Consider the following 21,228-nt stretch of genomic DNA (forward strand, 5'->3'; position numbering starts at 1 on the left):
TCATGTCTTAACTTGGGAAGGGAATCACTGCATCCAGGCAGGGAAGGAAATCACTGCATCCAGGGAGGGAAGGGAATCACTGCATCCAGGGAGGGAAGGGAATCACTGCATCCAGGCAGGGAAGGGAAGGAGCCCAGCCATTGGCAATAGGTTTTCTCCTCAAGCTACAACTAGCCATGATGGGAAAACACTGGCCACAGCTGCTTCATGATGGCTTCCCATTGTCCTAATGTCTACAAACGCTCAGGAAATTCCAAATCCCAGAAGACTAGCTCATCACATTACCACATAATTTGAAATATACTGTCTTCACTATCACAGAAACACTTGACCACTCTCAGATAGAAAAAGATGGATTTAAATCTTAGTCAATTTAGAACTTGCTAATTTGGAAAAGGAAAGCAAACTAAGTTATAAGTGCATAATTGATCCATTCTGAGGATGACTGAACAATGGGATGAGAGAAGGTATGGGTTCCACAACTTGAAGAGATGGAGAAATATTACAGACATGTAGAGATCCATTTCAAATCACTCACAATATTTAAGTAGATAATGTCCTACACATACAATTGTATTTTGTGCCCACTATCGAGACATCGGGGATCGAGAAGTTTAAAAAGACTGCCACAGTACCTCCTCTGGTTTTCCACCTCGGGTGGGGTAATACACAACCCGGTATTTTTGCACTTTTCCTGGAGTATGAGTCCAGTTAACCATAAAGCTCCTGGCAGTGACTTCGGAAGTAATCAGCTCGGTAGGTGGCCCAATAGTGGCAAGGGCTGAGGCTAAATAAAAGAAATACACCAGATAAATCTGATTTCCCAAGTCATTCCTATAAGCCTAAGAAATGCCATAGTTAAAAGTGACTACCAATGCTATGGGGCCCCTCAGAGCCACTGTAGACAAGTTGGCTTCATTATTAAGTCTTGTATTCATTCATTCAAACATTTTAGTGTCCATTAGAAACTGTTTGAAGGCATATTCTTAGGACACAAACTGAAATAAAACTGTTTTTAATTCTCAGAGACTTTGACAAGAACTGTTAATAAACAATGAAAACAAGCATTTAAATGAACACGCACATATCTGAAGGCACTCTCCTGAGTTTATTATAGAGTTGTGTCGTTGAATTCTCAACTGTTACTATTGCTGCCCATGTTTTGTAGATGAGAAAATCAAGGCACAGGCAACGAACAGACCGATATTAACAAGTAGTAGCTCTCAGAGTTGAGACTGTATCTGGCTTCTCACAGATACAAGGTCATAGCATTTATACTGAAGATGTCAAGTCAGCAAGTGGTCGATACTGAAACATTAAAAATAGAAGAAATCTGACATACTGAACACCCATTCTGTGTCATACATGTACGTGACTTGTACATGTTAAATAAAGAAAATGATTTTTATAAAGCTTTGGGGCATGTAAAATCTCAGGAGAGAGGAACACAACTTGTAAATGAGAATAAAGAAATTGATTGCTAGGATTACTCAAACTTCTAGGGAACTCAAAAGAACTTTAATAACCACAGCAATGGGAAAACCATTTTGCATTGTTTTGAACAATTAAGTATTACATGCTTTCTTATCAAGTACATATACAAGATTCTGTGTATATGTCTGTGTGTCTGTGTATCTGCCTGTTTGTCTGTGTGTCTGTGTCTGTGTGTGTGTATTGATCTGTCTGTCTGTGTGTGTGTGTCTGTCTGTGTGTCTGTGTATCTGTCTGCCTGTGTGTGTGTGTCTGTGTGTATGTCTGTGTGTGTGCCTGTGTGTGTCTGTGTATCGGTGTCTGTGTGTTTGTGTGTGTGTCTGTGTATCTGTCTGTGTGTGTGTCTGTGTATCTGTCTGTGTGTGTGTGTATGTCTGTGTGTGTATCTGTATCTGTGTGTCTGTGTCTGTGTGTGTCTATCTGTGTGTGTATCTGTGTCTGTGTGTCTGTGTCTGTGTGTCTATGTGTGTCTATCTGTGTGTGTGTCTGTGTGTCAGTGTCTGTGTGTCTGTCTGTCTGTCTATCTGCCTGTGTGTGTATGTCTGTGTGTGTATGTCTGTGTGTGTGTGTGTGTGTGTGCATGTGTGTGTGTGTCCTGTCTGTGTAGACAGGGATATGTGGGAAAAGCTCAGATGTAAAATAGCCTCCCTCTGAAGGTCAGAAAAATTTGTTCACAGTCCTACAGCTTGGGTACCCAACTCATCCCCAAGAGCTCTGGTCCGTGGAAAGTTGAATGATAGAAAGAGATAAGAAAATGAGCCAAACATAACAATGAAACTCTCCTTGATACAACAAAGTCAAGAAATAAAAAACAAACTCCTTATTTTTTCAAAATGAAGACCTTGATCCTGCCCCTCTTCCTAGATCTTATGAACCAGGTGTTACCTGCTGACCAGTAATATAGTGAGAGGCAAGGATTGAACAACAATGATGAATTTATTCCCAAGAAGACAAAGTATGTGTACTTTCCTCTACCCTCCTTTAAGTATAACTAAAAATTCTGGACATCATGTACAAGACAAGCATAAAAAGACACTGAAGTCAGAGAGAAAAAGGTAGAGGCCAGAAGCACTGCAGGACCCAAGGAACATCACAGAAGCAGTTTTCCTTTCTCTTTAGCACTCAAATGTCCCTAACAGAAAGGTAAAAGCATCAGGCAACACAGAAACATCAATGTATCCAGACAAAAGCCATGCCAACAAAGACTGTTCTCTATTACCAAAGGACCAGGAAAAAGCTAGCGCACAAAGACAGAAGCTTTCAGACAGTAACTCCAGGCATGCAGTAAGGAAAATAGCTGTACTCTACCTCTCTGATACTGTTACCATGGCAGCCAAAGGCTGAACAGGCCCCCAAATTCACCTCTGATTTGGTTTTCATAGTGTATCACAACATCCATCCCCATCCCTCCATCCAAGCCAGGCTGGGAGGGAGAGTAAGGAAACTCTTCCTACCCCATCCTCCCTATCTGTGACAGCAGTGTTGACCACAGAAAGGGCCTGCTTAAGCTCCACCCAGCCTGTCAATCATGATATAACCCTCCTTCACGTGGGGAGATACAGCAGTGTGTCAGGTCTTTCACAACTTTCCTACAATGTGGAGGCCACTCCCCCACTCTACCGTCAGTAGAGGCCACCTCAGGAACAAAAGAGAGAGATTTCTGCTGCTCTCGTAAGGTGTAGATTAACAGCAGGCCAGCAAGTAGCCCTTTTCTCCTAAGAAACTAAAGTATGTAAAAGAAGTAACCCAGACTTCTAATCTGACTAGCAAAAATGCAGTATCACTCTCCACTCTTGGCAGGGCACTATCAGAGAAAGTGCAGCCACCGTGGAATGCTTTCGTGCAAACGGACAATGAAAAACACGCTTAAAACCAGTAACACAAAACTCCCAGAAAATAAAAAAAAATCGTTAGTAAAATTAATGAGTGGGCTCAATAGCATCAATGTGGACTGAGGGAAGAATCAGCAAGCTTATTTGCTAGAACAGACACAGCATGGTCAAAACGAGAAAGAACCATCAGACTCAAAACTCAGCAGAACTGGGTGTTGAGGTCCACCACTCCCAGCACATTAGGAGGTGGATACAGCAGATTAGGAATTCAAGGCCCTTAGATCCTGGTTGCAGGATGAGTTCAAAGCCAAAGTGAGCTACAGTTAGTTCAAAGCCAGTGTGTGCTATATAACCTGTCTCAGAATATTTTTTTAAAGAGCTACAAGTGATAATAACAGAGACTCAACTACACGTGGGAATACAACAAAATATCTTTAATTCATAACATCAGAATCTTAAAAGAGGATGAAAAAGAAGTTAGGACCCAAGCAGTATGTGAAGAAACAAAATTTACTCTGTACAAGATAGAGACACAAGGATTCACACTAAGCCAACCACACTCAAACTTCTGAACATTAAATATGATAGGGGAAAAATCTTTAAAATAATGAGAGAAATGTCCCTTACTTGGAGAAAGAAAACAATTTATAAAGCCCTGGAAACCAAGAGGAAAAGACACACTCTGAATGTTCAGAAATAAAATTGTTTAACAAGATCTCAACATCCAGCAAAGACATGTGCCAGCAATGTAGGGAAAACCAAGATATTCTCAGAAAAAAAAGAAGAAACTTTGTCACCAAAAGACTATCCTTTTAAAGGGGCTAAAGTGACGTTGCTCTCTCCCTAGAAATAAAATTATTTAAAAAGAAGGATCAGAAAACATACAATAAAGAAAACATAATAAAATGTATTCTCTTAAATTTTCCAAATTAATATGAGCTGCAGAGGCCTGCCGTTTTCCGAATAGAAATGGAGGAGGAGTGGATCAGGGAGTAGAAGGGAGGTTGGGGGAGGGACTGGAAGGAGAGGAGGGGGGGAAACTGCAGACAGGATATGAAATAAAAGAAGGGAGAGAGGAAAGGAGGGAGAAAGGGAGAAAAGGAGGGAGGGAAGAAGGGAGAGAGATGATCTGGGGACATAGCCCAGTTGACAGAGTACTTGTCTATCATGCATGAAGTCCTGAGTCTAACTAATCTCCAGAACCCCATAAACTGGGCATACTGGCATACACCCGTAATCCCAGCACTGCAAAGTGGAAGCAGAAGGGTCAGAAGTTCAAGGTCATCCTCAGATACACAGCAAGTGCAAAAAGTACCCCGAGCAATAGGAGACATTGTTCCAGGATGACTGAAGTAGAAGTTATAAATTTTCTAGTATGATTCTACCATATACAGAGAAATAGGGAATACCACAGTTTATGACACACAGTTGTAGCAAAGAAAAAAATGGCTGAAGGTAAGAGAATTTTGTACATGTCACTCACCAATATCAGAGAGAAATTTGAAGCCATTACTATAGACCCTACAGATATCAAAAGAGTGTATATAATAGTAGAGTGTGAAGAACTCTACACAATTCTCCAACATTTATAAAATGGGCCAATTCTCCAAAAACCAAAATGTTCTTTCTACAGCAGAGAATTAGGCAACAATATCCCTATGCAATAGTTACATGCAACTTTGTGTGGAAAATTATAGCAAATGCAATAAGGTAAGAATGTGAAATAAAAGTTGAAGAAATAAAAAAAAGAAAAAAACAAATGATTTGCATTTGTAAATTAAATGATTTTCTATATAAAAAAGGTATTTTAAATCCAGAAGAAAATTCCTAACCTAATAAGTAATTTCAAGTCATATATATGGTACACATGATAAATATGCAAAAATCAAATTTATTTCTGTTTGCAAGAAATAAACATGTGGACACTGAAATTAAAAATTCAATCAAAATCATTCATATAAAGATAAATAATTTGTACAATTTTAACAAAGCCTTTATAGTAAATAAGCGATAGGACTCATAAGTCCTGAAAACTATAAAATGCTAATGAAAGAAATAAAATCATATCTAACCATATGGACAGGTGTACTATATTCATGGAACAGATACCAAAAATTGATTCTTTCACCCAAGTGGATATTTGGTAACTGATAACTTATGTGATGCATTTCTTATCAAAAATCCAAGTACAGTTTTTATGTAATAAAAATATCCTAGTATTTAGTAGATTAATAAAGAAATGGGATGGGGTGGGTCGGAGGAGAAGGCTGCAGAGGAACAGGAGGAGAGATGAGAGGGGGATGTGTGGTTGGTATGCAAAATTAATTTAAAATTTTTAAATAAAAAAATCATTGGAAAGAGTTTTTAAGAACTTAAAAAGAGTAATCAAGGGCAGAGAAGACGGCCCAATGGGTAAAAGCATGAGCAAGTCACATCCTAGGTTAGATCCCCAGAACCCAAGGGTGTGGTGGTCTGCATCTGCACCCCCACCATTCCTGCAGGGGCATGGGAGAGAGAGAGAGCAGGCTAGGCTGGAATGTCTTGCCCAGCCGGCCTCAAATAGCACAGCAGCAGAAACAAGAGAGACACTGTCTCTATAAAGTGGGAGGAGAGGAGAGAATCAACTCCCAAAGGCTGTAACCTGATGTCTACATAGAAGTCACGGAAATCTGTAAATAAATAAATAATAATGAAATAGAAGTACTCAAGTCTACACAATTTAAAGACTTATTATATAGCTACAGTAAATTAAAAATTATTACTGTAAGAAAATTTGACAAGATGACCTAAAGGAACAGGCCAAAGAGCCTGAAATAAAACTACAGAATTATACCAAATTGATGGTGGTACACAACGTTCAACTAGGAAATGCCTCATGTCTTTGTAATGAATGTGTCTTTAGAGGTGTTTCACCTCAGAGGACAAACAGAAGAGAAAACCAAAAAGAACATGAATATAGGTGTCAATACATAGCAACTGGATCACTCACATGTTGCCACTGGAAAATAAATTATAGACTCTACAAATAGTCTGACAGTTTCCTAATGAGAACCAAACTGAACTAAACATGCACTCAAGATACTGTTCAGTCACTGCATTCCTGGGCATTATTCCAGAGAAATTCAAATATATATTTATACAAAAATTAATAAACAAATATTCACAGCAGCTTTATCATAGTACCCTCAAACTGGAAAGCATCCAGAACATGCAGATGCTTAAACAAATGGCGGCACATCCATCCTACAGAAGATAGCCCTACAATGAAAACAAAGAGCTATTGATACACATACACTGTGGATAAATCTCCAGGGAATTATTCTGCATGAAAAAAAAATCCAATCCCCAAAGGCTGAATATTCAATAATTTCATTTGTATCATAGGTTTGAAATGAAAACAAAAAAGAATAGAAATGGAGACCACTCTATTGACTGTCAAGAATTAGCAAGAGGGTGCTAAAAGGATGTGAGACTGGGAACAGCTGCAGGAGTATTCCTGTGATGGAAATGTTTTCCATGCCGAATCTATCGCTACTCATCGCACACCGAAGCTATGGTGGTGCTACAAGGTGCTGCCATAGGGGAAAGCTGGAAAAGAAGATGCTAGCTCTTTGTGTGCTGTTCAACTTATGTGATCATATAATTATCTCAAAATTGAGCATTTTATTTAAAGAACAGAATTTTTAAATGTTAACAATTCAGAGAAAAGCCCCTACTGGTCAAAGCAGGTGTCCCTTACCCTCACAAGACTGCCAATGAGTATGTCTCCTTTTGACTGATGACTCAGGCACCAGAAAGAAATGGAGTATTAAGAAGGTCAACTTGGCCGGGCAGTGGTGGCACACGCCTTTAATCCCAGCACTCGGGAGGCAGAGCCAGGCGAATTTCTGTGAGTTCGAGGCCAGCCTGGGCTACCAAGTGAGCTCCAGGAAAGGCGCAAAGCTATGCAGAGAAACCCTGTCTCGAAAAAACAAACAAAAAAAAAAAGAAAGAAAGAAAGAAAAGAAAAGAAAAGAAAAAAGAAAGTCAACTTAAAAAACAAAATAGGAGTTTTTATAGTCCATGTGCCCTCCATGATTGACGTATGTGCATGGTGATCGACCTATGTGCACAGTAACAGACCCATGAGCATGATAAACCTGTGGACGTGTTTTCTCTCATGTGCGGCTCAGTGTCCACAGTGATAGGGCTGCATGCACAGTTCCAGATACAGGTGTGTGCTTAGAGACCTGTGAAGACGATGGCAAACCTGTGCACATTGTGCTGCCCATGTCCACAGGCCCTCTCTGAGTTCCTTACCTTTAATCTCCTTGTCTTGCTCTTCTACTCTGGAGCACACAGTCCTGGTCAGACTCTCCACCACCGTGTGCATCAGGTCGAATTCAGCAACATTGTACACATGAGTGCTGTCCGGCTCAGAGGCGATCTCCTGCAGCTCATTCAGGTCAGCATTTTTAACCCCTGCCATTGAGAATGAGAGGGAGGAGGATGATCTCGATGCCTCATTAGAAAGAGCAACTAGAGTGGAGTTTACCCAATCGGCCTTTACCACAACCAAAGCATCTTCTACTTGGATGGTTGGATCGAATTATGGGTCCAATAACATTGAAGTGAATAAAGAAAATGTGGCATATATACATGACAATATTTTTCAGCCACAGGGAGGAATTATGTCATTTACAGGAAAGTGGATGTAAATGGAGATAATCATTTAATTAAGCCAGTCTCTGAAAGGCATATACTGTATTTTTCTCATTTATTGTCCTAGATTTTAGGTACATATATAAAATCTTGTTCATAAACATGACATGAAAATACAAACCAAACTTTTTAGGGGAAGAAGGGGGACTCTCAAAATGGGGAGGTGAAAGAAAAGGCAGAGTGGGAGGGTTGCGGGGGATATACTGAATGCACGGTATTTATTCATTCGAGTGTTTTGTTTTAATTCCAGAAGGAAGCATATGGTGGAGTGTGATGGCACACACCTTGACTCCCAGCACTTGGGAGGCAAAGGCAGGCAGATATCTGTGAATCCATAGCCAGCTTGGTCTACAGAGCAAATCCTAGACCAAATAGTACTACATAGTGAGACTCCATTTCAAAAACCAAAGGAAATGAAAAAGGGAATGTTTCATGTGAGTCGTGTCCTAAGTAATTAGGTAGTGATTTTGCTCAATGCACCCCAACAGGAAGATATCTGGTATAACTTCTATCTTCCACAAGTATTGCAGTATCAAGAGTAACTAAACTAGTACCAAAACTATCCATCTTCAGGTTTAAACTTCTGCAAAATAAGTTTATTTACATTCGGAAGCATGCTTATAATCTCAGCACTCTGGAGGCAGGAGGACTGTCATGAGTTCAAGGCTAGCTTGGGCTACATTGTGAGTTCCAGGCAATTCTGATCTATAATGTGAGATGCTGCACCTCAAAAAAAAAAAATAAAACTGGGAACTACTGCTAGAATGAAAACTTTATATGCATAATTATTTTATACAGTACTAAACCACAGTGAAATATGGGTGAAGATATTTTTTAATGGACTCAAACACAATTTACTGCCCAGTGATCTCTACAAATTTTGATGGATCACATAAGGAAGTTCTGTTCCTTCTACTGTCTCCATTGAATTGCATCACCACAGGTAAAGCAGAATGCTGAGTGTCTGGAAGAAAGTGCAAAATCATAGGACAAAAGGTAGTGGCTGGAGATGCTTGCAGTACGTTTACTCTGCCCCCAGCACTGCACTGTCCATGTCATCCATGCACTCAAGCCTCACAACAACCACTGTTGTTTCTGCTGCTCTACACACGCACAGCTCACGAACTTGTCTGAAGGACACGCGACTGGAAAGCGTACGGTGGCTCCACGACACCGCGCTGCCTCTCCAACGGTACATCACAAAGAGCAAAGGAACTTGGAGATGGAAAAGGAGAGGCACATGATTAGGTTTCATGGCTGTGAGGGGAGATTTCTCCAAGAGTCAGCAAACAAGGAGGATTTCTTTAGAAATTCCTGCAGTGCCAACCATCTGAGGGTGTTAAAGAGGGGCATTTCAGATGTCCGCTGGAGATGCCTGGAGCAGCACGGGTGAGTTCTTATATGCCTGGCTGGGCCAAGGACACTTCTTTCGCACTCAGCATGCTAAGTAAGAAAGCTTTAGTAGTCACTGAATTATGTGATTAGGAGGCTGCATGAGCAAGAATGTTGCTCATTTCCAGGAAGTTTCCAGAGAAGTTCAAACAACATCTAGATGAATTCACTAAGTTTTGTTTAAACACTCCTCTAAGGATTAGTAACAAAAGCATAAAATTCAGGATAAACACACAAAATAATCCTCCATTTGCTTTGCTCTTCTGCAGAGGCTTTCTTTACGGGATGACAGACTTACAGAAATGTGTATCAGAAGTTTCTTGCCAAAGGACTTCTAGAATACACAACAGAGTCAATATAACATCGATTGTGGGCTAAAACTTAGTGGAGAGAATGTTTTCTCATGTCGTGCAAGTCTACACTTGATAGAAAAGATTTAGTCTCTCCCCCTTCCCATATTTTTGCTTCCCTGTCTTCATGAATAAAATAGTTTGACTGTTGCAACTGCATGGAAAATAAAGGAAATCATGGTGATGACTTGGAAGGAATTTGTGCAGTCAGGAGTTTTGCGCCACTCATCTTTGCGTCCCAGAGTTCACCACAATGCCTGGCACACAGTGAAGCAAGTGAGTCTTGAATAAAGCATTCTATAACCCACAATCTGAACAGCAAGTCTAAGAATGGATTATAGGCATTTTTTCTCTCATTGGCAGCTCTGAAAGATGCACTGTTCAACTTCAGAGTAATAAATGTTAATGCCTAGTAAAAGCAACTGAATCAGTTCCCAAGACAAAAATGATAGCATGGCTTATTGCCCTTCTGTGTCCCAGGAGTATGCTGCTAAATACTCAACAGTCATCTGTCTGCCCTCATTTCCAGTATCTACCATGTTCTATAATATAGATACCTACGCCTTATGTCAAGCACCTATGCGAGGTCAAAAGATGCAGATGAGGGCTGCAGTATACACAGCTGGACAGCTGGCTCTCGAAAACTGGTATGAGATGGCTCCTCCATACTGCTAGGATACAATACTCACCTTGTCTTCCACAACCACATGCAAGCAAAATAACAGGGATATAAAAATAACTAAGGCAAAGCTTGAATATGATCCATTCTTAATTTTTTTCCCTTGGACCTCTTTTATTCCCTCTTCTATGAATGATGCAGCAGTAACAGTTGTATAGTGCAAAACAATATCCCCTGCTTACTTGAACAAAATAATAAACAAACAAAAATAAACAAAATAAACAAAAAATAAATAAATAAATAAATAAACAAAAATAATATACTTTGCTTAGATGCACCATTTATGAGCATCTTGATTTTCAATGCTAAGAGTAATAGTGATATCTCTGAAATATTTGAGACCACCAGGTCCTTTACAGAGCACTTGGCAAGTGTCGACACTGGGTGGGGTATGGGAAGGAGAGATGAAGGTACCGTCTTACCCTCCAGTGACTCAGTGTTTAGAGAGGGTGCAGGGAGTTGGAAAAGAAGGGAAGAAGAATACAATGTCATTGGTTTCTGCAACTATTGTCAGACATGTCAAACACTGTAGGAAATAAGTCCTATGCCGGCAGTGGTGGTGCACACCTTTAGTGTCAATACTCAGAGACAGGCGGATCGCTGAGTTCAAGGCCAGCCTGGTCTACAGAGTGCGTTCCAGAACTACACAGAGAAAGCCTGTCTCATAAAAACAAAACAAACAAAAGATCTCTCTTCTTTCTGCCTGCTGATCCAGATGTAGAACTCTCAGCTCTTTCTCCTGCACCATGTCTACCATGCTTCCCACCATGATGACAATGGACTAAACCTCTGAACCTGTAAGCCAGCCCCAATTAAACATTTTCCTTTCTTTAAAAAAAAAAGTCCTGCTGGGCGGTGGTGGCGCACGCCTTTAATCCCAGCACTCGGGAGGCAGAGCCAGGCGGATCTCTGTGAGTTCGAGGCCAGCCTGGGCTACCAAGTGAGCTCCAGGAAAGGCGCAAAGCTACACAGAGAAACCCTGTCTCGAAAAACCAAAAAAAAAAAAAAAAAAAAAAAAAAGTCCTAAAAAATAGTGACCAAGCAGCAATATGCTCTGCTATAAAAAATAAGAATAAAATAAAATGTGTAAACAGGAATCTTTTAAGATCTTTCTCTAAGAAGAAAAACAAACCAGCCATCATGGAGAGGGTACTCCAATGGGTCTGTCAGTAGTTCTCAACCCTGAAGAGCGTTTTCAAAGTACTAAGTCTCACAGATAGCCCTGGCTGGTGTAGAACTCTCTATGTGGACCAGGAACTTAGAGAGACCTGCCTACCTTTACCTCCCACATGTTGTAATTAAAGGCATACACCACTATATGTAGCCTGATCTGGGTATTTTTTAAAGCATAGCTTGCCAGACACCATCTCCCTCGCTATTTCAATTTCATAGTGTGGTAGTTTGAAAGAAGTGGAAGCCATATACCAATAAGAGGTGGTATTATTAGGAGGTATGGTCTTGTTGGAGTAGGTGTGGCATTGTGGGAGGAAGTGTGTCACTGGAAGTGGGCTTGGAGGTCTCAGAAGTTCAACCTAGGCCTGGAGGCTCACTCCACATTCCTGCTGCCTAAGGATCCAGATGTAGAACTCTCAGCATCCTCTCCAGCACCACGTCTGCCTGCATGCTGCCATGCTTCCCACCATGCTGATGATGGACTAAACTGCTGAACTGTAAACCAGCTCCAATTAAACATCATAAGAGTTGCCATGGAGCCGGGCGTTGGTGGCGCACGCCTTTAATCCCAGCACTCGGGAGGCAGAGCCAGGTGGATCTCTGTGAGTTCGAGGCCAGCCTGGGCTACCAAGTGAGCTCCAGGAAAGGCACAAAGCTTCACAGAGAAACCCTGTCTCGAAAAACCAAAAAAAAAAAAAAAAAAAAAAAAAGAGTTGCCATGGTTACAGTGTCTCTTCATAGCAATAGAAACCTGCTGTGGGATGGTCTGTATGTCAAATTACTCTGATTGGTCAATAAATAAAACACTGATTGGCCAGTGGCTAGGCAGGAAGTATAGGCGGGACTAACAGAGAGGAAGGCGGAAGGAGGCACTGCCAGGACAAGCAGCATGTGAAGATGCCGGTAAGCCACGAGCCACGTGGCAAGGTATAGATTTATGGAAATGGATTAATTTAAGCAATAAGAACAGTTAGCAAGAAGCCTGCCACAGCCATACAGTTTGTAAGCAATATAAGTCTCTGTGTTTACTTGGTTGGGTCTGAGTGGCTGTGGGACTGGTGGGTGACAGAGATTTGTCCTGACTGTGGGCAAGGCAGGAAAACTCTAGTTACAGAAACCCTAACTAAGTAAGTAGGATTGGAACAGAAGCCTGGAGTCCATTTCAGTACTGTATCCACTGATACCTTTTCTGACCTCTGCAGAACCTAAAAGTATTCTCTGCTGATGAAGAATACAGAAAGTCCATGAAAAGACAAGCAGGTTCTTGATAAGAACATCCTAATGAGACTAAAGATTGACACCAGAATAATTAACTGGGTAAATATAACTAAGTGGGTCATTCATAACAAGAGACTGTAAGTGTCTTCAGAGCCCTGGTGAGGGATTTGCTACACCATTTTGATTAATGTTTCGGTGTCCTTGGGAATCAGGCTGTTGTTTTGTTTTGTTTTCTGCCAGAGTTTATTGGTCTCTGCTAAACAGAAGACCTTCCTCTTGCCAGAGAAATTGTAAACATTTTAATTGAAGGCAAAGCTTATCATGTAAATATTTTGTAATTATTCTGGATCTGTTGTATATATCCTGTTTCATGAAATGATAGCTTTGAGAGTGCTTGATGCAAGTCGGCAACACCACATGTCTTCAATAGCTTCAGGCCTCTTAATTCCTTGAGTATGTGGGAAGTGATTTCTTCTAGTACAACTAGCAGACAGCTATAAACTGACCCTGAAGAGCAAATCCTGACTGATTAAATGGAAACAAATGTGAATCTAACTTTAGCACATCACTATATGCCTTTTCAAAAGTTTGGTGCTCAGTGTTTGTCTTAAAAGTTCCAAACACTGTGGTGTGCGTGACAGAATCACTCTTATTTTAAATGCAAGGAAGCTGGACTCAGATGGAAAGCCTGATACAGAAAGTGCTCTGGCCTCTGGCTTTCGAAGTGGTGCATGTTGCACTAATGTTATGTACCTATATCCACAACGGAAGCTGGACCATTCGAGACACATAGCAACATCCTGCGGTTGGGTGTGTTGGCACCTGTAATCCCAACACTCAAACAGAAAGAGGATCCCAAGTTCAAGAGCAATGTCAGCTACTAGCCAGAACTGTCTTAAAAACAAACAATTGGTTAGATGGCTTGGAGGGGAAAGGCACTTCCTGCCAAGCCCAGTGAATTCCATTCTTGAGACTCACACGGTGGAAGCAGAGAACCAACCATCACAAGTTATCCTCTGAACACACACACACACACACACACACACACACACACACACACACACACACACACACACACTTCCACTGATACATGCTAAATAAAAAAGCAGTAAACACATACATAACAAAATGAGATTTTAAAAAGAAAGCATACCTATGGCAAACAGCTCTACACCAGATTCACGGAGGTTTCTAGAGGGTGGGATAATATCATCTTGGGATTTTCCATCTGTGATTAAAATGCCGATCTTGGAAACCCCACTCCTCGATCCTGCTTCTGGTTTAAAGCTATTCTCAAAAATGAAGTTCAGAGCAAGACCTAGGAGAAATAAACACAAACCAAACATTTCTAATTAGAGTATTCTAGTTTGGAAATCGTATCCCCGTGATGAGTAGAGCTAAAAGGGTTTTTATTAGATGTGAGCCTTCATTTTCACAACAATTCGATAGAAGCTAATGAAAAGCCCAAATCCACTAGAGTAAAGGTAATAAAAAAATAACCTGCTATTACATCAGAGTATACAACATAGATGATAACATGGTCTGGATTCTTCCTTAGACTTCTTTTTTTCAGAGAATGGAAAACATTGCAATAACAGCCAAGTTACTGCAGAATAATGCATTTCATCCATCTTAATAATATACTTCTCATGGATGAATCTTTAATAAGGATTTTTGTCTCTCACACAGCTATTTAAGAAATATGTTCTTTTTATTCTTTCTAAATTAATATATAAAACAACAACCTTCTTTATTACAAGAAATCTTTTAGACCACCAAATCACTCAACAAACATTTACTATAGTCTTGTTAAGTATCAAGAATTAGGTTAGATGATAAAACCTCTCCCTTTTTCTGTATCATAGATCTTACTTATTCGTTTCCTTTATTTGGGGACAAGACTAAAGATTGACTCTAGAGCCTCACACATGCTTCACTGAACTAACCATGAATCTAGATGCCCAAGTGAAGTCTAAACTCATGCTACTACATTCTGGGGCAATTTTCACCTGGAAAGGAATAAGAAAACATGCAATATTGTATCTGTGTTTAATAATTCTTCACAGATATTAAAAATTCCACTAGAGTATGCTTCCAATTGGCAAGGAGATTACTTATCAAGTTGCCAACCGTTTGCCTAAAAGTCCATACTAAGATCTTCATGACTAAAGCTGAGCATCCAAACCATATGCTAGTGGAAGGCAACAGCTATTCTAAGGTTAAAATCTGTTCAAATGGTGCTGGAGATGCGGCTCTGTGTTAGAGCCCATGTCTAACCTGTACAAAGTCCTGGGTTCAATCCCGAGAATCAAAAGAAAGAAAGGAAGGAAGAAAGGGAGGGAGAAACAGAGGGAGGGAGGGAGGGAGGGAGGGGAAGGGAGGGAGGGGAAGGGAGAGAGGGAGGGAGGGGGGGCGGAGAGAGAGAAAGAAAGAAAGAAAGAAAGAAAGAAAGAAAGAAAGAAAGAAAGAAAGAAAGAAAGAAAGAAAGAAAGAAAGAAAGAGAATCTAGAATTTGGTGCTAATTTGGGGAATATTATTATCTCAAATATATCTCAAATATTATTCATCCTTCTCCCTTCTCTTCTGGAATTCCTGTTATCCGTGTATCTATGCAGCTGTTCTATAGTCCTTGGATTTCTAGTTTGGGTTTTTTTTTTTTCTTCTTTTCTGTTACAGAGCTCGTCAAGCTTAGAGATTCTTCATGAGTCATGGCCAGTCTACTAAACCCATCAAATATGTTCTTCATTTGTTTTATAGTGGATGTTTATTTGGTTTTTGTTCCCCTCCTACAGCTAGTATTTCTTTTGGATCTTTTAATTGAATTTCCATCTTTCTCCTTGTACTGTTCCTTTGTTATTGTATGTCATCTACTTTATCCATTAAACTCATTAGTGCACTAAAAAACTAAAATAATCCTAAAGAAATCACATCTACCCAAACCACTTATGCTCAGGCCACATATAATTTTAATATTAATATAGCTGTATTAATCACTTATTAAAAATACTAGTGGGTTAAAAGTCTTCAAATATTTTCATGGTAATTAGTAATTGAAGTTTCAAATAAGAATAAAAAATCATTAATTAAAAATAAGATAACATTGAGTGTGAAGATGCACACTCAGAATCCCACCACTCAGGAGGCAGAGGCAAGGGATGGCTGAGTTCCAACCCTGCCTGTTCTACATAGCTAAGCTGTCTCAAGAAAGAGAAAGGAGAGACTACCAAGATGGTAAACACCAGGAAGCTGCTGACAGCTATTGACTTCCATGATGGCTTCATTTTCTTCTAGAGCCTAGTTTCCTAAACTGTGGGGCACATGAACCCCTATATATCTGGGGTAATGAGGCTGACCAAAAAAAAAATCCACCAACAGTTAAGATTTCCGAATACACTGGACCACAAATTAACTCAAAATCAAATATGCAATGAGTCAGGCAAGAGGACACAGGTCTTAAATCCCAGCACTGGGGAGGCAGAGGCAGGATGATCTCTGTGAGTCTGAGGTCAGCCTGGTCTACACAAAGAGTTCCTGGTCAGCCAGGGCTACATAGTGAGACACTGTCTCAAGTAAATACAAATAACTAGGTATATAGATAGATGGATAAATAAATCATATGTAATGAATCTGAGGTGTTTCTGGCTGCACTCACCCATATCACATCACACAGTGCAGCGCTGCAGCCTTACTTCTGGGTGCGTAATATGCACACAGCACTGTGTGTACCATCATGTCCCACCATGCCAATGAACACTGCCAACACCTGGGTCCAGATTCAAGGCTATTGTGTGCTATGAACTGCAGTCTTTTACTGAAGATAGCAAGTTTCCTAAATGTATAGAAAATATAGTTGTGGGGCTAGAGAGATGGCTCAGAGGTTAGGAGAACTGGCTATTCTTCCAGAGGTCCTGAGTTCAATTCCCAGCAACCACATGGTGGATCACAACTATCTGTAATGAGATCTGGAGCCCTCTTCTGGAGTGCAGGCAGAACACTGTATACATAATAAATAAATAAATAAATAAATAAATAAATAAATAAATAAATAAATAAATAAATAAATAATAAATAGATCTTAAGGAAAATGTACTTGTTTAACTGTGGAAAACCAACATTTTTAATATTTTTCTGTCATCACACCTCAGAATCTAAGTATAAAATCAGTATATCTTGAATTGGATTATATTAAGTCTTAATAATCTGTCTGATTAAAAAAAAGGCCATCTAAGAGCTTTTGATGTTACATGGTTTAAAAAAACACTATGCCACCTCTTTAAAAAGAGCAAAATAAAGTAATATAATTGCTCTTCAGCAAAATATTTAGCTAAGAATGAGCATTAAAGAAAACATACCTGTTAGAGTGTTCCCTCCTTTGTAGGGAAGGCTTCGGACAGCATCAATCACTTCATCTTTGGTGTTAAAGGCATTCAAGTGCCACTCTATTCTGGGGTCCCCACTGTACTGTGCCAGTCCTGGAGAGAAGGAAGAGAAAACTGGAAGTTACATGCTGCTCAGGATCACATGACCACTCTCCAAAGCGTGATGACTCAAGGCATAATCTGTCTGCCGTCCTTTTCTTTGCCTGGCAATGTGCTTTCAAAGAGAAGTCCTGGCATCAGCTAAAGGAGTCTAGATGGATGTATCTAGGAGTGGAGGAGTTCACATATTTTCTAGTTATTTAGAAGTTATCAAATAACAAGGTATTTGGCACTTAAATGCAAAAAGGCCGGTCATGTGTAGATGAAAGGTCCATATTTATTTCCTTTCATTCTCAAAGAAATGATATTCCTCAATAATTACTTAAAAGTTATGAGTTTTTATAGAAAATGTATTATTTTATTGCTTAGAATATGACACAAAGATTTACAAGAGTTTTTTTTCTTTTTATCTTAACTAGAATTTCCTTGACAAAGATTATAATGCCAAGATATTATTTCCAGCTTTTCAATGCAACATTTCCCTGGACTTGGCTGCTTCTTTTAAACACAGATGGTTGTGTGATGAATTCTTATGCAAGCTATGTTCTAAAGCTTCATTATTATTAATAGTAAAAGGAGGAGTAAACACAGAATTAATGTTTTCAATAGTCAAGTGAATGGTAGCATAAATTGGAAATTTTGTAGAGATAATATAAAATTGTTAGGAATAAATATTTATTGATCTGAATATGTGTGTTCAGGAACAACAGCGTAGTTGATCCTTCAATAACTTTGAAAGTAGCTTCATCTACACAAGAGAAACCCTGTCTCGAAAAAAACCAAAAAAAAAAAAAAAGAAAAAAGAAAGTAGCTTCATAAAGGCTTTCTGAATTTCTTAAAAATCTTCCCAGAAATTTTGCAACAGCAACTAGCTCCTATGGTCCATAAGGTATACCAATTCGTGTCTTCTCGGAGCCCACGTTGAATGCTGTGACCAGGTTTTCCAAGAAATTCCGCACCAGCCTGAAGTTGAATCTCCCAATGCTCCATGACCCATCCACCAGGATGACAATGTCAGCAATGGCTGGAGTCTCACAGAAGAATTTTATTTCTGCAAAGTGCAAACCACAAAAGCACATGTGTTACTGTCAGAACTTTTAGAAGTGGGAGTCAATTTCAATGTCACTCAGATAACTTAGTGCTAAGAACACAATAAATTTCCCATCAACGCTGCCATCTTTTCTGTAACTCTTCCCTTAAATTCACTCTTCCAAGGAAAAATTTGTAGTAATGGTTGGCAGCAGACTGGAGGGTTCTGGAAAGCATTAGCAAAGTGCTGTCAGGTTCGGGCCAACCTGGCAACTCACCCTGCTGTGTGCTTTAGAAAGGGGTGTCTGTACAAAGTCTTCCAGCCTTGGGCTTCAGCCTGTAGATTCTTTCCAGGAAAGGTCTCAACAGTGTCAGGTAGGGCCATCCTCCCACGTTGGGCGAATGGCCAGGGAGCGCAAAGGCCCTGAAGAGCCTAACTAGATAAACCAAGTCTAGGTGTTTAGTCTAAAAAATGGCACAGCGACCTTTGAAGAAGTAAGATGCTCCTTTGGAAAAAAGAAAATGGAGGAAGGGCTCAAGGACTTCCCAAGTCTATTTTGTGTTTTGTTGCTATTGTTGTAGATTTTCATATTGCTTCGATGTGACAATAAGATTTTACCCATATAGACAGGCTAGGTAACTGGTGTTTTCAATAGCTCAGTGAGTACTTCACATAATGATCCATAAGGAAAATAGGTTGTTGGCATGGTACCACCAGTGTCTGACCATCAGGGATGGTGCCCATCCACTGCAGGAATGCTGGGAAAGAGGAAAAGAAAGCTCTTTTCACAACCATAGATGGCTGTCTAAGAAAGCAGAGGTCTGTGCTTGAAAAAGTGAAAGCCATCTCCATTCACACAGAGCCGAGATGGTGGGATATTCCTAAAGTGGTTTTTAAATCCTTGAAAATATTAAGGCATTTTTAGTGTCTTATCTGGCATTGTTTCATACTATGGATTATCCTACCCATAACTGCTCATCCTTGCTGGATTTTCATACTAAAATAGAAGTAATTATGTATGTGTGCCCATGCGAGCATGCAGATACATGCTCTTATTAATCTTAATTTTTGCCAGTCCAGAAAATCCCTACTTGGTTTATGCCTTAATATTAAAATGACAACATAACAATATTTGAAATATAATTTGCATATTGAAAAGAAAAAATGTAGAAAATCACAATCAGAAAGAACATGAGCCATAGGCAAGATTGTGCTCACTGGCACCACAGTGACAAGACCATGTGGGGGGTGTGGGGGGGAACTGCTATCTTGATTGAATTTTTCAAGTCTGCTACAAAGGAAGGAATTCATATGTGGTACTGTGAGCATGGTCAAAACCCATGGTTAGGAAAGTCATCAGCCCTGGGAGAGAACCTTTTGCTATTTTGCTAAACAATCATGGTGTCAAACTGCCTTCTAAACATTCATGTTTATATCCCCAGATTTGTGCTCTCTCAAACTTGGTCAGAGATGCTCTTTAAGGCAGTGGGGAATGGCTAATGCAAAACTCTTTTTTTTTTTTTTTTTTTTTGGCTTTTTTGAGATTTTGGTGCCTGTCCTGGATCTCACTTTGTAGACCAGGCTGGCCTCGTACTCACAGAGATCCACCTGGCTCTGCCTCCCGGGTGCTGGGATTAAAGGAGTATGCCACCACCACCCAGAAACTCTTAACAGTTCAAAGTGCTGAAAAATAAATGTCTCTGAGTACATGGCCACAGATGGAACATCTATATCAACCACCCTCTCCAAGACTCAGGGAAGATCATGGAAGAGGAGGCAGAAAGAATGTAAGAGCCAAAAGATGGGGGTATATGCTGTGAATGCTTTCTTCTGGAGATGGCGAGGCAGTTATGCACATAAACTAACAGCAGTTATGATGGCCTGCTCAAGATCAAGCCAGTAAAAAATCCCAGCATTAAGTGAGGAGGGGCTCCTGATACCCACCACTAGCTGGGGAACTCCTGGCAGTTTGTTGGTGACTGTTGAGGAAGGTAGAGTCACCTTGAATGGGTGGGTAGGCCGCTGCTCCAAGTGGGTGACAATACATCCACGTGCAGATGGGCAGCACCAATTGGATTCAGTGGGTCATGACAAAAAAAAAATGAATTTGGAAGAGAGATGTGTTGGGGAAAATGGGGGCTGAAGAGGGAGGGAGGTGGATATGACCAAGATAGATCATATATGTGCATGGAATTTTCAAAAACTGAAAAAACAAAATGCTTCTTCCATCATAAAAAGGCAGCCGAACTACTATGGCTGGCAAAAGAGACAGGCAGCTTAACAAATTTGTCTTTGCATCTACCATACCACATTTACTTAAAGGAGCTTGATTTCTTTTTTCCAGACATAAATATGCATGGAAGACCCAGATCCTTTTACCAGATGCTGGGAAATGTGCTTGCCAAGGGAATACTCCAGTCTTCATTGTGGAAGCTCAATAGTATAACTCAATCCAGAGCGATTACTTATATTTTTGGCCCTAAATTCCCCTTATTTAATAGAAGAAAGACACCAGCTTTGCACTGGACTCAGCCCTACTGTAACTTTAAACAGTCTAAACCAGATACTGCCACAGTCCATGGGACAGAAATTCCTTAGCTTTTTGGTCATAATCTGGGGAAGTCGTTATCTTATTATGCTTCAAGAACTCATTTTGTATTAGTTTTTAAATGAAAAACACCTACTCACAAATGGTGTGGTTTTGTTTTTTTTTTCAAAATGTCTAGAAATATTATTAGATAATTGGAAAATGTACAGAATATTTTTTTAGAATTTTTCTTTTGGCTTACACTCTCTTGGGTTTCATGGCTGCCTGTTTTTGCTGAGCTAGGGATTGAACCAGGAGCCACACTCATCTGAGGCAAGCACTCTCTCACTGAACTAT

At 40.0% G+C, this 21,228-nt stretch overlaps 1 protein-coding gene and 1 long non-coding RNA gene across 7 annotated transcripts in view; one reads left to right on the forward strand and one right to left on the reverse strand.

The window, feature by feature from the left end:
* Col14a1 (collagen type XIV alpha 1 chain) overlaps positions 1-21,228 on the reverse strand; it is a 201,637-nt gene that overhangs the window by 127,093 nt on the left and 53,316 nt on the right. For all 6 annotated transcript variants that reach the window (XM_076555764.1, XM_006982385.3, XM_076555765.1 and 3 more), the window contains exons 6-10: positions 18,210-18,365; positions 17,189-17,308; positions 13,990-14,154; positions 7,623-7,784; positions 636-787 (exon numbers count right to left, since the gene is read on the reverse strand). In XM_076555764.1, coding sequence (XP_076411879.1) covers positions 636-787; positions 7,623-7,784; positions 13,990-14,154; positions 17,189-17,308; positions 18,210-18,365 — 755 coding nt within the window. The remainder of the gene's footprint in view (positions 1-635; positions 788-7,622; positions 7,785-13,989; positions 14,155-17,188; positions 17,309-18,209; positions 18,366-21,228) is intronic.
* LOC143269659 (uncharacterized) lies at positions 19,948-21,035 on the forward strand. Its single transcript, XR_013046239.1, has 2 exons — positions 19,948-20,131; positions 20,689-21,035. It is a non-coding gene; the product is annotated as an uncharacterized LOC143269659 (long non-coding RNA).

Source organism: Peromyscus maniculatus, chromosome 20, assembly GCF_049852395.1.
Source record: "Peromyscus maniculatus bairdii isolate BWxNUB_F1_BW_parent chromosome 20, HU_Pman_BW_mat_3.1, whole genome shotgun sequence".
NCBI lineage: Eukaryota > Metazoa > Chordata > Mammalia > Rodentia > Cricetidae > Peromyscus > Peromyscus maniculatus.